Consider the following 15,105-nt stretch of genomic DNA (forward strand, 5'->3'; position numbering starts at 1 on the left):
ACACGTTTTACTCTACTTTTATAGCACATTTTATATGTCTTTTGGTACGTTTTCGGTCGTTTGACTATTGCTTTTGTTTATCTTTTTTCTCAGGTTAGATTTGACATCGTCATGACTGATCAAGATGGTGCTTATTTGATATCATGCTGATCTTCCATACTTTAGACCCTCAAATTGATTTAGATACGAAATTTGTATTCGTATATAGTTTTCTCACGTCGTTCGACTCTGATTTACGGTTTGTTGATGGTCTTTTAGTAGCTTCATTCCCTTTTATGGTTCGTTCGTTTGTCGATACAGTCAGATTTGTTCGTATCTATATTTTGTTCAAGTTTTTTGTTAAAATTTTTAACCTTTTCATTCTTTAATCCTTGTATGATTTAGGTAGTTTATTTTTTTCAATAGTTATAGAAAAATATATTGATTATATTTTAGTTTACGTTTATCTTTATGCTCGTAAACTTTCATTGTAATTTTGAATATTTTATATTTTTAATAAAACTAACAATTTTCTGTCAAAAAAAAAATTATATACTGTTTTAAATATCAATATATTTTAAAAAAATGAAAAAAAAATTGAATAAATTGGTCGTGAGGAGCACGTTGCTTTACATGTTTCACTTCATTGTCTGCCCGCTCCTCTAAAGTGTATGGTCGGCTTGGCACACAAATCAAATGAATAATAGTTATAAGTCTAATATAATAACAATTTTAACCCTTAAAACTTACATACTTTTATCATTTTGGTCCTATTTCAGAAAAAAAATCAATATATTTTTCTATTCATATTTAAAAAATGGATAAACTATACAGGTGTATCCTATGTTTTCGGTCACTGGTTAAAAAAAGGGTGGTTTTATTTTTATTTTTACAATACTTCGTTTGGTTTTAGTCCAAACATTATTGGTCATTTCAGTTCTATAGTCCTTCGACCGTTAACTCATTAACAAATCCGTGTGTATTCTTATGTTTCTTCTTCTTCTTTTTCAACCCAGACTTACGTTAATTGGTTAATGAGAGTTAACGTCCGAGTGACTAAAATTGAATGGATCGAAAATGCAGGGGATTGAAACCACTCTTTTTTCGAAGCAGTGACCAAAATCAGACGGACCGAAAACATAAAGCACCACCCGTATAATTTACCCTTAAAAATTCAATCAATTTAATCTATGAAATTTTCTTAATTTTTTGTTCTCCTCCCATTAATATTATATTACTTTCATGTTACTTGTATAATAACAGTTTAGCATTAACTTGTTTTATAGGACAACGTAGTTATTTAACTATTGTTTTGATCTGATAAACCCGTTTACTTTAATTGTATCATAAAAAAGCTTTAAATTGATAAAACTTTTAAATATAAAATATAAAATTTATTATATCACTTTAAATTATGATCAAATTAATAAAAATATATAAATTTTGAAGACTACATTATTATTATTATTATTATTATTATTATTATTATTATGCAAAGTCACATTAAACATCCATTTCAATTTTAACATTTTATAATAATATTTTAATGAATTAATTAAATTATAATTTTTAATAATAATTTACTTATTATCGAACGCCTAACTAAATGATTGGGGAAATGTACCAAACTATAAAACAAAAGAAAGAAAAGAAGCTAATAAATCCAGAACAGTAGACGCCATTGACTCTAGCTGTGAAGTCTTTGCCCTCGGTTTTCTACACATTTTGAAGAAAAATAAATGGTGAAGACGAAGTCCAACACGGAAAAAGAAATGATTCATCTGCCCTCTTCCAATGTGCTGGTGCTAAGTTCTGCATTCCACTGCTGTTGGCTGGAAGAAGAAGCCGAGCCTGAAAGAGACCTTCGTACAACATACGCAGGCTGTTTCGGGATCGGAAGACTCGGGGTTTCACTCCCGAGCATAAACAGCACATTCGACATGGTGGGACGCTCGCTCGGGTCTTCTTGTACGCATAACAGTCCCACATTAACACACCTGATATACTCATCTTCGTCGCAGGCTTCCCGGAATGACTTATCGGCTAAATCGAAAGCCCTGCCTTCCTTCCACAGCCTCCAAGCCTGCCACATTTCAATACTATAGTCCATAAACAAGGGGAAAAATGGTTATCTCCAAGCATAAATAATCCAACATGTATGCCTACTTACATAGCCTAGTAGGCTTAAGGGTTGTTCGGCTTGATAGAATCCTGTGTTCCTTTTTCCGCTGATGGTTTCAAGCAGTACCACACCAAAACTGAAAACGTCCGATTTGATCGAGAAAAAACCGTCGAGTGCGTACTCCGGCGACATGTAGCCGCTGCATTTAAACAAGTGGTTGATTTGAATTTTGATTGATCGATGCCATTTGTGTTCAAACAAGCAGGGCTTTAAGAAAACTTACTATGTGCCAACTACTCTCTCTGTGTTTGCCTCTACTTGTTTGCCTCCGAAAATCCGAGCCAAGCCGAAATCAGAAATTTTTGGGTTCATCTCATCGTCCAGAAGAATGTTGCTCGTTTTCAAGTCTCTGTGAACAATCCTCAGCCTAGAATCTTGGTGCAGATAAAGCAGTCCTCGAGCGATTCCGAAGATTATGTCCGTGCGCTTTTCCCAGTTCAACAACACGCACCGCGTTCGGTCTTGCACGATTATCATGCCATTGTTAAGCATTTCATAAGCTTACAATATATCTTTAAAAGATTCAGGTCTAGAGGCTAACCGAATATGAAGGAATCCAGACTTCTGTTGGGCATATATTCATAGATCAACATTTTCTCGTATCCTTTAACACAGTAGCCTAGAAGTCTGACAAGATTTCGGTGTTGGAGCTTGGCGATCAAAACAACTTCGTTCTTGAATTCCTCTAAGCCTTGGCCTGAACCTCTCGAGAGCCTCTTTATGGCGATTTCTTGTCCCCGTGGAAGGGTACCCTGAGTAATGAGAAGAGAATTTCGGATAATGCACATCTACAAGACTTAATTTTACAGAGATATACGCAAGCAATACCTTGTAAACAGGCCCGAAGCCGCCTTGTCCGAGCTTGTTTGCTTCGGCGAAGTTATCGGTGGCGATTAATATGCTTTCCAGACTGAAATGTGGTATATCTATATCTTTTTTATCATCTTCTTTGAAGTCATGTGAATTTATGAAGTCTATGACACGTCTCTCACTGTTGTACAAGCTCAGTTCCAGATTTCCTCGTCGATTGAGCATTTGTCTCCTCCTCGTTTTAACGTTCCAAGCAAAAGCTACGCACAAGATGAACAGCATAGCCGTGATGACACCTAGGAAGATCCAATATGGTGGCTTCTTTTTCTCCAAATGTCCATTGATAGATTCTAGACTTTCTAGTAGATTGAAGAACAATATATGAATTATAACATGAAAATCAGCTAGTGATTCGATTTCATAAACTGCTTCCTGAATTCTCACCTCGAGTGCAACTGGCTTGTGATGGATCCCATGTAGAGGGCGAATTGCAGATGCATCTACTTTTTCCATCTGGTGCTACATTGCAAGATGAGTCCGGCCAATCCTTGCAGTCTTTTGACGAACCGCAGATCGGCTCTGACGGTGGACGCCACTCGATTTCGACTTCATAAAACCATTTATCATCCCTCATAGAATCTTCACTGAAATTATCCTTTGTAACATGACACGAGCTGTTGACGAAAAATGGAGAAGACCGAGGGAGCTGCAACAGCTTTTTCATTGAATCCCCTGACCTGCATTTTTCGACTTGGATGGAAAACCTTCGTGTCTCCTGATCGATTCTACTGACTCGGTAGGTTCTACCGCTTGCATTGAAGGTAACCAGACCAGTGTCATATTCAGTTTGGCAGTCGAATTTGAAGTACTTCGGATCGCCACAGTTTGGTCGAGTGCTAAGAGGATAGGGAACGATGTTAGTGCCACAAATCCCACAAGTCCTGTTCTCTATTTCAGAAATCGGCACACGGAGATGGAGACCAATACCTCCATTTGCATATGATTCCTGAAAGTTTTTCAGGTCATCTGTCCAAATGCTGCAAGTACTATTACTCTCACCTCTTAGATATGCATCAGTTTCAGCAAATGAATAAGCTTGACAATGGCAGGTCTCAAGGCACTTGCTCTTGCACTTACTTTCATCGACTTCAATTACTAAATTCGGCTTTTGCACTTTTATCATGCTTAAGTTCAAGAACTCGTTGCCGTGTTCGCCGCATACCGGATATTTTCTTATGCACCCTTCTGAAAACTCTCCCTGATTCCAATTTTCCGGTGACTGTGGCTTGTAGCCCGGTAAACACTTGCAATGCACCACGTTTTTGTTATTGCAAGTACCAGATTTACCACAAACATCAAACACGCTACATCCGTCCGTCGGCTCGGACCAGTTCGAAGACCATTCATCCGTCTGATTATCCCTTCTGAAGAACCGCAACTTCCCATCGAAACCCATCACTAATCTGGTGTTGTTGTAGTTGTAGCTTTGGGTTTGGATTGGCATGTTACTGCAATTCTTTAAAATACAAGCTTTGATTCTACTGTTACTGTGCGACATTAAGGAAATAAGAGGCAGAATCTCATCGCCGATAACAGATAACCCGCTTGTCCAATACAGTAACTCGTTTTTAATGATGCTGTACTGGTTATCCACGTCTCTATCTCGCCGGAAAATGAAGGATCCCGATGATGGGTCGGTTTGATTTCTCCATGAAGTCAACACAAGGACTTCACTAATCTTCATACCAGGAAGAAATGTATCAGTAGGATTAAGAAAACTTTGCCAGACGTTACTAAAACCTTCACTTAAAACCAGATTCCCAGAATCCAGGAGCTTCAACATCCTCGTGGAAGGAGATGAAATGCCTGCTAAAGTGGTCAACGGTATAGTACGGCTACTTGTATCGGAAAGCACGATATTACCATCTTCCCCGATGCCGAAAACCCAGGCGGTGGTGGAATTAACTGGTTCATCCCTGTTGGCAACCCACACGATGGTCTTCGGTTCCAAGCCGTCGTGATACCAGATGCCGACGTATTGGTTGCCGTGGGAGCTTCCATTGTTGGGGGTGAAAAACCCGAGTGCGAATTTTCCGGTGGCGGAGATAATAAGCGGCACTCCCGAACTGTTAATCGGGCTGTCGTACGTTATGGTGTCTCTTGCGAAGCAAGGGGTGAGGCCGAAGTATAAGAAGAACGCACACAGGGAGAAGATACGAGTAAACATTTGAATTTTCTGCGTTTGATTAGCAGAGTTCGAATCGAAGAATACTTTCATCAGTGTCAGTTTGGTGTTTAGAAGCCTGAGATTGTGGCACGTTGACCCCGTGGACTCTTGTGGCCAAGCCCCACCGCATGTAAGGCTTTGCTTAAAAGTCGTTCAAGAAAATATAATAATAATAATAATAATAAACAAATGAAATATATAAACCACATGTTTTCGTCTATGAAACTTTGTTTTTTCTATGATCACTGTTATCTTTGTTTCGATAATCTAATTTAAAGTCAAGGACGATAGAAGATGTAATTAAAATAGTTATAAAAAATATAATATTTTTTATTAAGAGTATTTTAAATTTTTTTTAAATTTTCTGTTGAATTAAAAATATTAAGAAAAATATAACATTTTTTATTCTCAACTAAAAATTTATAGTCTACAATTGAAAAAATATTAAAAAATAATATTTTAAATTACGTTTAATCAAAAATAATAAATATTTATAATATTTTCGGTTGCGTTTCTTATTTCCATTCTTTAACTTAGAATTAAGTTATTTTTCATTAGACGATGCCTCGTTTGATAAGAGATTTGGACAACTTTCTTACTAATTTTACTTGATAATCATTGCAAAATCAATACCTCTATTAATCTCAATAATAATCAAATGGTTGTCCCTTGTTCCCATATGTAATGGGGTAAGGTGGAGGTAAGAAAGTAGGTTCCGTAGAAGACTTCCGAATTATGAAATACCTTCCGTGGAATTTGATCTCACTACCTCAAGATTAAGAATCTTGTGCTCTACCAATGAGCTAGATAGTCATCACCTCGATAATAAACAAATAAGAAATACAAATCATATGTTAGTGTCAGTAGTTATTAATCATTATATGTAATGTACATAATAATAATTTTAAGTTTTAATATTTATATATCTGTTAATTTAAAGTAATTCAATAAACTTAAATAATTTTTATTTTAAAATTTCATTATACAGTCCATCAATTAGTTCTTTATCATGAATATTATATTACTTTTTTTATTACTTTGTCAAGATAATAATTATTTAACAATAATTTATTATTGTTTTATGTAGAATACAATTTTATGCTTTGATCCGACAGACCTGTTTTATCTGATTGTATCGTAAAAAATGTTAATAAAAATATAATATTTTCAATTCTCAATTAAAATTTTATTAAAAAATATATACAATTAAAAAACTATTAAAAATAATATTTTAAATTATGTTTAATCAAAAATAATATATTTTATAATATTTTCAATTACGTCTTTCATTTTCATTCTTTAACTTTGAATTAAGTTATCTTTCCTCATACAATTCCTCGTTTGATAAGAGATTTGGACAACTTTCTTACTAATTTTACTTGATAATCATTGCAAAATCAAATACTCTATTAATCTCAATAATAAACAAATAAGAAATATAACTCATATGTTAGTGTCAGTAGTTATTAATCATTATATGTAATATATATATAATAATAATTTTAATTTTTAATATTTATATACCCGTTAACTTAAAATAATTCAAAAAACTTAAATAATTTTTATTTTAAAATTTCATTATACAGTCCATCAATTAGTTCTTTATCATGAATATTATATTACTTTTTTATTACTTTGTCAAGATAATAATTATTTAACAATAATTTATTATTGTTTTATGTAGAATACAATTTTATGCTTTGATCCGACAGACCTGTTTGATCTGATTGTATCGTAAAAAATGTTAAATTAATAATTTTTTAAGTATAAATATTTAATTTATTAAATTATTTTAAAATATAATAAAATTGATATAATGTATAAATGTTAAGACTACAATTATTACTATATCATTTAAATTATACTATTAGCATCCATTTGCACAATGTAAATTTTTTAAAATTTTACACATATTTAAAATCATTGGATTATGGACAATAGACTACTATATAATTGAATCTTATTTCTATATTATATATTATTTGATTTTTAAATTATTTATAGGGAAGTCTAAGGGACAACAATCTAACATAAGGCTAAAAAACGACGACCTTGAGACGCAATCGAAAATGTAATAAAAATCATAACATTTTAGATCGTACATAACCTAAAATATGATAAAAATCATAACATTTTAGATTGAGTCAACCTAAAATATTATTCTTTCTTGCTAACAATTTTGGTTGAACCGGCTACTTTGCTAGTGTTTGTCTTGGAATTTTCCTGGTTCTCTTTCACAAGACGTAAAGTGTTTCCGCGTTCAATAATAACTCACGCGGGTTCTATTTTTTTCTACGTAAAAGACTTTTCTTTCCCTTCACTAGTTTTCACCATACAACGTAGACTTGCTGATATAGCCATTTTAGGTCAAGAAAGGGAATGAACAAGTATTATTGAACCTGCAAAAAGAAAAAAAAAGGGAAAAAAATTAAACGACGTCGGGTTGGTATTCTTATCATTTTCTTATGCCAATTCTAAGAATTCATGGTTGAATGTTCTTTGCCAGTTCCTGTTATCCTTGTGGTCCTATGTCGTTTCGAATTTGGTTTATTCTGTTTTTGGTATTCGATAAGAATATTCTCGGAAAAGATGAATCGCTTGGAATGAAACGAGTGTCATTTTCATCTATGAAAACCAATTATAACTTGTAATTATCATACCCATTTTTCTATTACATTTTGTGTAGGGATGAATCAAGCGAAATTAGTGGATCCCTCTTATATTTTTCAGATAATTTTGATATTTTTCATTGATAATCGATTTTATGTCTTACAACTTTATAAGTTTATTTTTTAAAATTTTATAAATTCGTTCGTCTAATATTAAACCATGAGTATATTTTTAATTTTATTCATTTTTATTCTCTCGTATTATCTTAGGTTAAGAATAGATAAAATTAAGATAAATTTTATTCTCTCATATTATCTTAACCGCTTGTAATTTAAAATTTAGGGTTGTATACGGTTTGTTAGTCTATATTTTTAGTTTTCTTTTAACTTTTCTTTTAGATTTTGTGTTTTATTTTGATAAAGAATCTATTTATGACTTTCAAATATCATTTGATATATTTGAGAAATTATTTTTCTCTCTAGCCTAAAAGTTTTAGTCGCTTTTTTTTATCTATTTTCTTATATTATATCTTTATTTTTATTTTATTTCGTTTATTTTTTAATAATTATGTCTTTATGATATGTTTTGCTAAGCTTTTATTGCACATTTTCTCTATCTTTTAATACGTTTTCATTCATTTTGACCATTATTTTTGTTTATCTTTTTTTTCACGGTTAAATTTGATATTACCACGTATGATCATTTGATAACATAAAAAATCAATATAAAAATAACTGAACTAAAATATAAAAACTAAATCCGTAATTATATAAATTCAAATATTAATTATAGAATTCAATTTATTTGATGTGCACCTTGAGCTTTAGTGGGCCTTTTTTCTTTTCAGACTTGTCAAATCCTGCTTAACGGGCCATATTTCTATACCGCATTACATTAATTTATGACACGAACTTTTAAGTAATTCATAAATTATAATGTTTTTTATAAAGTTACTAATAGTATTCAAAATATAAAATATCATAAATTATATCAAAAAGAATTATAATCATAATTTTAAATTGATTATATAATAAAGATAATTTTTTTATAATCATTAAAACACAATTAGCAACTTAAGATCACATAAGTATCATACAAAAAAATTAAAATCTAACAAAAAAACTGGAGCGACGTGAAAAGATATCCACAACGCATAATAAGTATCTAAATCCAATTCAAGAATACAAGTCAAGAAATATCAATAATGTAATAAATAAATGGCATCTTGATCAGTGTGGTTATATCAAATCAACCCTTAGAAATATAGAAGTGAAAACAACAACCAAACGATCGAAAAACGTGTCAAAATATTGAAGAAAATGTGTCATAAAGGTAAATGAAACATGTCATACATGCAAACTTATTTAAAATACAAAAAATAAAGATGTAATATAGAAAATAAAAGGATAATAAAGAATATCGATGATTAACAAGTAACATTAAAACTGATATCGCCTTCGAGCAACAAAAATGAAAAAAATTAACAATGTACCAATAAGAAAAAACTAAAAGAGAAAAAATAATACTCATAAATTGTATAAATACAATGTTTATTTTTTTTAATGCGATTACAATATTTTTTAAATACATTATATTTGTATAATTATATTAAAAATAAGGTTAACTACACGATTTATCACTTATCTTTATATTTTGTTCATTTCTACTCATTTATTTAAAAAAAACATAATATATGGTCATTTTCGTTTATATTTAATGAAGATGTTATCACTTTCGTTTTTATTAAATTAAGACGTGATCACCATGAGTTAATTGTCATTAATAGTTAACATACTAGGTGACGTGGTATTTTGGTATAATCACACATTTGGTCCCAGTTATTTATATATTCTCTCAATTTAGTTATATTTTAAATAAATTAAAATTAATTTAATCCTCGAATCAAATGATGTCACGTGTCACTGGTGTCACGCACCATTCGATTTTGAGAACTAACTTTATTTTAATTTAATATATTTAGTTTTCACCAATACTTTGAAAAGTTAGTCTTACAATTGAATGGTGACACGTGACACAATATGTGGTACCAATAACATGTGGTACCAATGACACATGGCATGATTCGAATAGAGGATTCAATTTATTTTAATTAATTAAAAGTAGAATTAAATTGAGAGAATTATAAATAGCAGTGATCAAAAGTGTGATTATACCAAAATATTTAACGGCATTTAACTCGTGGTGACCACATCCTAATTAAATAAAAACGAAAGTGATCATATTTTATGTTTTTTGAAATCAGTAAAGAAAAGTGGACAAAATATAAGAATATGTGATCAACATGTAATTAACCCTAAAAAAATAAAGTCTAAATTTTTAATCCCAAATCTGACCCATTGGCAAAAGGCTTTGTTTTGTTGCTGTTGTTTGCGTTTTTTCTCCGGGATTATTCTAGTAATGTTATCTTATGATGATATATTAAAATCATAATTATTTTTTAATAAATATAATTAAATGTAAACAAGAAATAACTTTAAGTATAATTTAAAAAATAGTGATTTAATAATAAAAAAGAATTAAGGGAACATATAAGTGACTAAATATGTCATTTTCCCTAAAATATTTTTTTTAAAAAAATAAAAAAAACTTCATTTCCTTCCCAAAGCAAATTGCAACTGATAGAGTAAACAGAGCCGAAATCTAAAGCGTTCCGATACGTTACACCATACAAGTTATTGCTCTCACATCTACGAACCTGGCAATACGTGGTGCCACACTCTTTGTAATTCCACTTCTTATACGCACAAGAAAACCTAGACTAGCAAGATCATATTTCTTTTTCTCTTTATCTTTTCTCAATTTACAACTTTACCCCTATTCGATTTTATTTAATTTATATTTTTTTAATCTTAATATAAATCTAATGTCCACGGTTCAAAATACAATTCATTTAGTTTATCTATATCCACTTAAAATTAGGGAATTAGTTAATTAATTAATTCTGTTTCATTAACACTAACGGTAAAATATCACGCGAGTAGTGGGGTGTGGTTGGTTAATTGCAAAGGCAAACTTGTAATTTAGAGCAAAAGGTAAGGCTGTTCTTATATCCCACGGCAAGTTGTTTAGTTTTAAATTTATTCTTCTCTCCCTTCTCTCTCTCAATCGGCCTTTCTCTGCAATACACGAGGGAGAGAGAAGATTAGAAAATATAAACGTAAGAAATTCTCTCGAGAATACGAAAGGAAATTCGCTGGTGAATTGAGGGAAAATATCTTTTGTGATTTGGTTGAACGAGGGAAGGAGATGAAGAGCTGTGAGCTCTGCAAGGCGGCGGCGGCGACGTATTGTGAATCGGATAAAGCCAGTCTGTGCTGGGACTGCGACGCTGTAGTCCACGGAGCCAACTTCCTCGTGGCGAGGCACGTGAGGCGTCTTCTCTGTCACGCCTGCCAGTCTCTCACTCCATGGAGAGCCACTGGTTCCAGGCTCGGTCACACGGTCTCCGTCTGCGAGATGTGCGTTAATGGCGGCGATCGAGAAGAGAGCGAAGGAGAGAATGACGATGACGGCGTTCGCAACGACGACGATGAAGGAGATGACGTTGAAAGTGATGATTCCGATGAGGACGTTGAGGACGGCGATAATCAGGTGGTGCCCTGGTCAGCAGTAGCAAATACATCTCCGCCGGCGTCCAGTTCTTCTAGTAGCGGAGATAATTCCACTGGTGAAAGAGAAGTATCTAGATCAACAAATTTGTATTCGTTAAAAAGGTCGAGAGGAAATGCTCCAGATCTTCACTCTCAGGTTTGTTTCTCTTTTGATCTCTGTTCAATTCTTTACATCTTGGTTTCCCGTCGTCTCTCATTTTAATTTATTTTCCTTTTTCTTATTCAGATCGTTTAATCTCTTTCATCAAATCAAGAGCTAATAATTCTTTTCATTATTGTTCAACAGGACGATCCAGATCGTGTATCTCCTAAACGGAGGTACGACTTGCAGATCAAAAGAGGATGAAGCCGTTATCGAAAGAACAACAGTTCAATCCGGATGGAACAGTGCAGTTTCAGTCCGAAAGGCACGATTGAGTAGAGAGTCATTAGGAGAAAAAGGCTTAGTGCGTGAGAAAATCCAGTTAAGAACCTTAAAATTTGTTAGAAATTGTAATATCTTAGCCGTCCGATTTGAGTTGGTTTTGGCGTGCTATTTCTGATTCTCTAACCCATTCTAACTATAGTCGTAGATAGGAATGTTGACACCATGTGTAGGCCTGTAGTGTGGGTTTGATTGTACTAATAATCCAAGAAATTTAAGAGTGCTAATTACTTAAACAAAATGTTGTCTTTGGCTTCCGAGTAATATTTACGTTATAGCAGCCTGAAGGACTTGCTCAACAAGTAGTGGCGTTGCAGATAAAGGGTCTGTACTTGATTCGTTGAACGACATCCAATAATAAGGCTGCCTGGCTATCCATTATCCACCGTTTCACCAGTCCTGTGGGCGTCAGAATTCGTCAGTGAAATGCCATGAACAATCACAAGGCACGTATACCAATTACCAATTCGACTTTTCTTTTCAGAAATATATTTTAAGCATGGACAGAATTGTGCGTGTCAATCACTTTGCACCGCATCTTCTTCTGTCTAAACAAGCGAGTTGGGCCATGAGTGTGGTGCATGTACTCGTGTTATTGCCTAAAATGTTGAACATTTTCATCTCATGTGCCCCCACACGTCTTTTGAGTGTTTGTCGTAGCAAGTTGAGGTACCACCTAGTGCGTGGGTCATTTTTGTGACAGAGCTTTGGTCAATATAGGATGGTGGTTGCAACTGGGTCGAGAGATCAATGTCATCGGCTTGGTCCGTTTGGGTGGCTGATTGTCCCACTGCAGTTAGCATCCCAAACTGGACTGTGTATCCATTTGCCAAAGATTTCCAATCAGATTGCTCCTCCTGTTTCTTCGAATCTACCTTTGAAACAATCGTGTAGGTAAAAACATTCATGTTTCTTGGAGATTTTAGTTTTGCTTTTCCCTTCCAATTTTTTTTTCTTTAAGTGGCATAAGCTAATGCATAAATAAATATATCAGATTCAGTGGCGAATCTATAATTTTTTTTTAAAAAAAATCAATATTTTATTTTCTTAAAACAAATGTATGTATTATTTTTTCTCTCTTAATATTTTAAATTTAATTTAATTATGTTTTCAAAATATTGAGACGTACTTGATCTTGACGCCCATAATAGATTTACTACTTGATTAAATGACATTTTCTAGTATTAGTCTTGCAGTTGAAAAATATATTTATATATTATGTTATAGCTATCTTTTTTTAATTGTACATATTATTTAAAAAAAACCGCATTCATAAATAAAAAAATTGAACGGTTAAATATATTTAGTTTGTATTTTTATATGATATATTGACGATAGTTATAATTGAATTTAACTCAAGTAATCACTTAACAATCATTCTTAACATTGCTGTCAGCTTTTCTTTGTTTATTCGCAATTTATTAAAATATAATTAATTCAATATTTTTAATATGATTATTGATAATTAATTTATTAACCGATTAATTCAGATAATATATTATAAATATTTAATGTAAGTTTAATATAATAATAATTCCCTTAATTTAATTTATTATATTTACAAATATCATGATTTAAATTATTAATTTTGTTAAAAGATAATGTGATAAAATTCTTATATAATGTGGTAGGAAAAAAAGATCGACTTATTTAAAATATTAGGGAATTTATTTATTGAAACTAGTTGAAATACATGTTGACTAGTTGAATCATTCAGTGTCTTATGATTTGTAATTTTGTTATACTTAACGTTTTCACTGTATATAATAAAGAAAAGACGTTATATCTTTCAAACGTCTTGTAAAATACATTATAAATAGTTTGCACATCTTTAAATCGATATTATAAGAAGCTCTCTATTTTAGTAAATAAAATTTTCAACAACCTAAATAATCTAATTTTTCCATATATCATCTAGAAGTTATTATCATGACAATTTCACCTGAACCCAAGGTTAATATAGATACCTGTTACTTGTTGGCATGGGTTTTTAGGGAATTAGTTCTCTTACTTGTTGGCATGTGTTTGTCAACTTTTGTTCAAGTTTCTATTGAAACATGTGGCAGGGAGAAGATATTCCATGTTAGTTTAATAATTTATAGGCAAAATATCTGGGGAGCTGATGATATGATATGGTCCAGCACCACTATGAATTCAACGCAATAAATAAACAAATGGATTTGTATATTTTTGTTCTTTCTTTGGGTGCAAATGCAGTTGAGATTACAGCCGCCCACCAACTAAGTGTGTATTCGGTTCCGTTCGAATTTTTATTAAAAATTGAATCGAACCGAAATAAACTGATTTTTAGAATTTAAACCGAAATCGAATGATTAAAAAACCATATTATGTGAAACCGATTTTTTTGGTTCGATTTGATTTTTTTAACGATTCGGTTTTTTCGGTTCGATTTATCGGTTTTTCAATGAAAAATTCACTTGAAACTATAATTTTTTTTAAATTCTCTATTCGGTTCAATATAGAACAAATGGGTTCCATGTGAAAAATCTGAATCGAACCGAATCAATAAAATTGAGACTTTAAATCAACCCGAAAACCAAATCGTATAAAATCAAATCGAACCGAATCATTTTATTCGATTTATATTGATTTTTCGATTTTCTCAATTTCGTTGCGCAGCCCTACCACCAACATCAGTTGGTGGAAGCAGTTTTCATTTAATTTCCCAATTACCAATTAAATAACAATCATCAGCCCACATAAAATATGGTCAAGAAAAAGCTCGTTAGCTGCTCTAATCACCCGATTAGACTAATCAAAGACATTAGGCTTCCTTTATTAAATTGTATAGGGTCCAGTTGGGATGAAAATAAAGAGGATCGAGTGGCGGAGATTCGCCGGGGTGTGTGGGAGTTTTGTGGCGGTGGTTGAGCGTCACTTAAAAGATCTTCTCAACAACCGTGAGTTATTATGAAGGGTGTTTCATTGAGGATTAACGAACACAAGATTGTTGGTTAGGGTGTGAATTTATAGACGTAAAAAATTATAAAGTTTTAAAAAGATGAAAAATATAATTTTAATAGAAAATACAAATGGAATATCTAAAATATATCGGATTTAGAAAATTTCAGAAGACGACCATCCCTTCTTTGATCTAGTTAGATATTTTTATATTTTATTTTAATTCATTTTAAATTTTTATAAATTTATCTCTTAATACAAAATTATTAGTTATTTTTAATATACATGCAATGGCGAAACACAAGCTAAACTAGAGGAG

At 32.0% G+C, this 15,105-nt stretch overlaps 2 protein-coding genes across 2 annotated transcripts; one reads left to right on the plus strand and one right to left on the minus strand.

The window, feature by feature from the left end:
• Positions 1-1,637: 1,637 nt before the first annotated feature.
• On the minus strand, positions 1,638-5,304 carry LOC120175593 (G-type lectin S-receptor-like serine/threonine-protein kinase At4g03230). Its single transcript, XM_039182197.1, has 6 exons — positions 3,416-5,304; positions 2,990-3,330; positions 2,703-2,913; positions 2,385-2,622; positions 2,150-2,300; positions 1,638-2,062 (listed from the first exon to the last, which is right to left on the minus strand). Exons 1-6 carry the CDS (start codon positions 5,247-5,249, stop codon positions 1,757-1,759), a joined length of 3,081 nt encoding a protein of 1,026 aa, XP_039038128.1. The 5' UTR covers positions 5,250-5,304; the 3' UTR covers positions 1,638-1,756.
• Positions 5,305-10,917: 5,613 nt separating this feature from the next.
• On the plus strand, positions 10,918-12,713 carry LOC120175596 (zinc finger protein CONSTANS-LIKE 4-like). Its single transcript, XM_039182200.1, has 2 exons — positions 10,918-11,576; positions 11,727-12,713. The coding sequence occupies exons 1-2, from the start codon at positions 11,076-11,078 to the stop codon at positions 11,784-11,786; spliced, it is 561 nt and encodes a 186-aa protein (XP_039038131.1). The 5' UTR covers positions 10,918-11,075; the 3' UTR covers positions 11,787-12,713.
• Positions 12,714-15,105: the final 2,392 nt, after the last annotated feature.

This window comes from Hibiscus syriacus, unplaced genomic scaffold, assembly GCF_006381635.1.
Source record: "Hibiscus syriacus cultivar Baekdansim isolate YM2019G1 unplaced genomic scaffold, ASM638163v2 tig00112206_pilon, whole genome shotgun sequence".
In the NCBI taxonomy this organism is placed as follows: Eukaryota; Viridiplantae; Streptophyta; class Magnoliopsida; order Malvales; family Malvaceae; genus Hibiscus; species Hibiscus syriacus.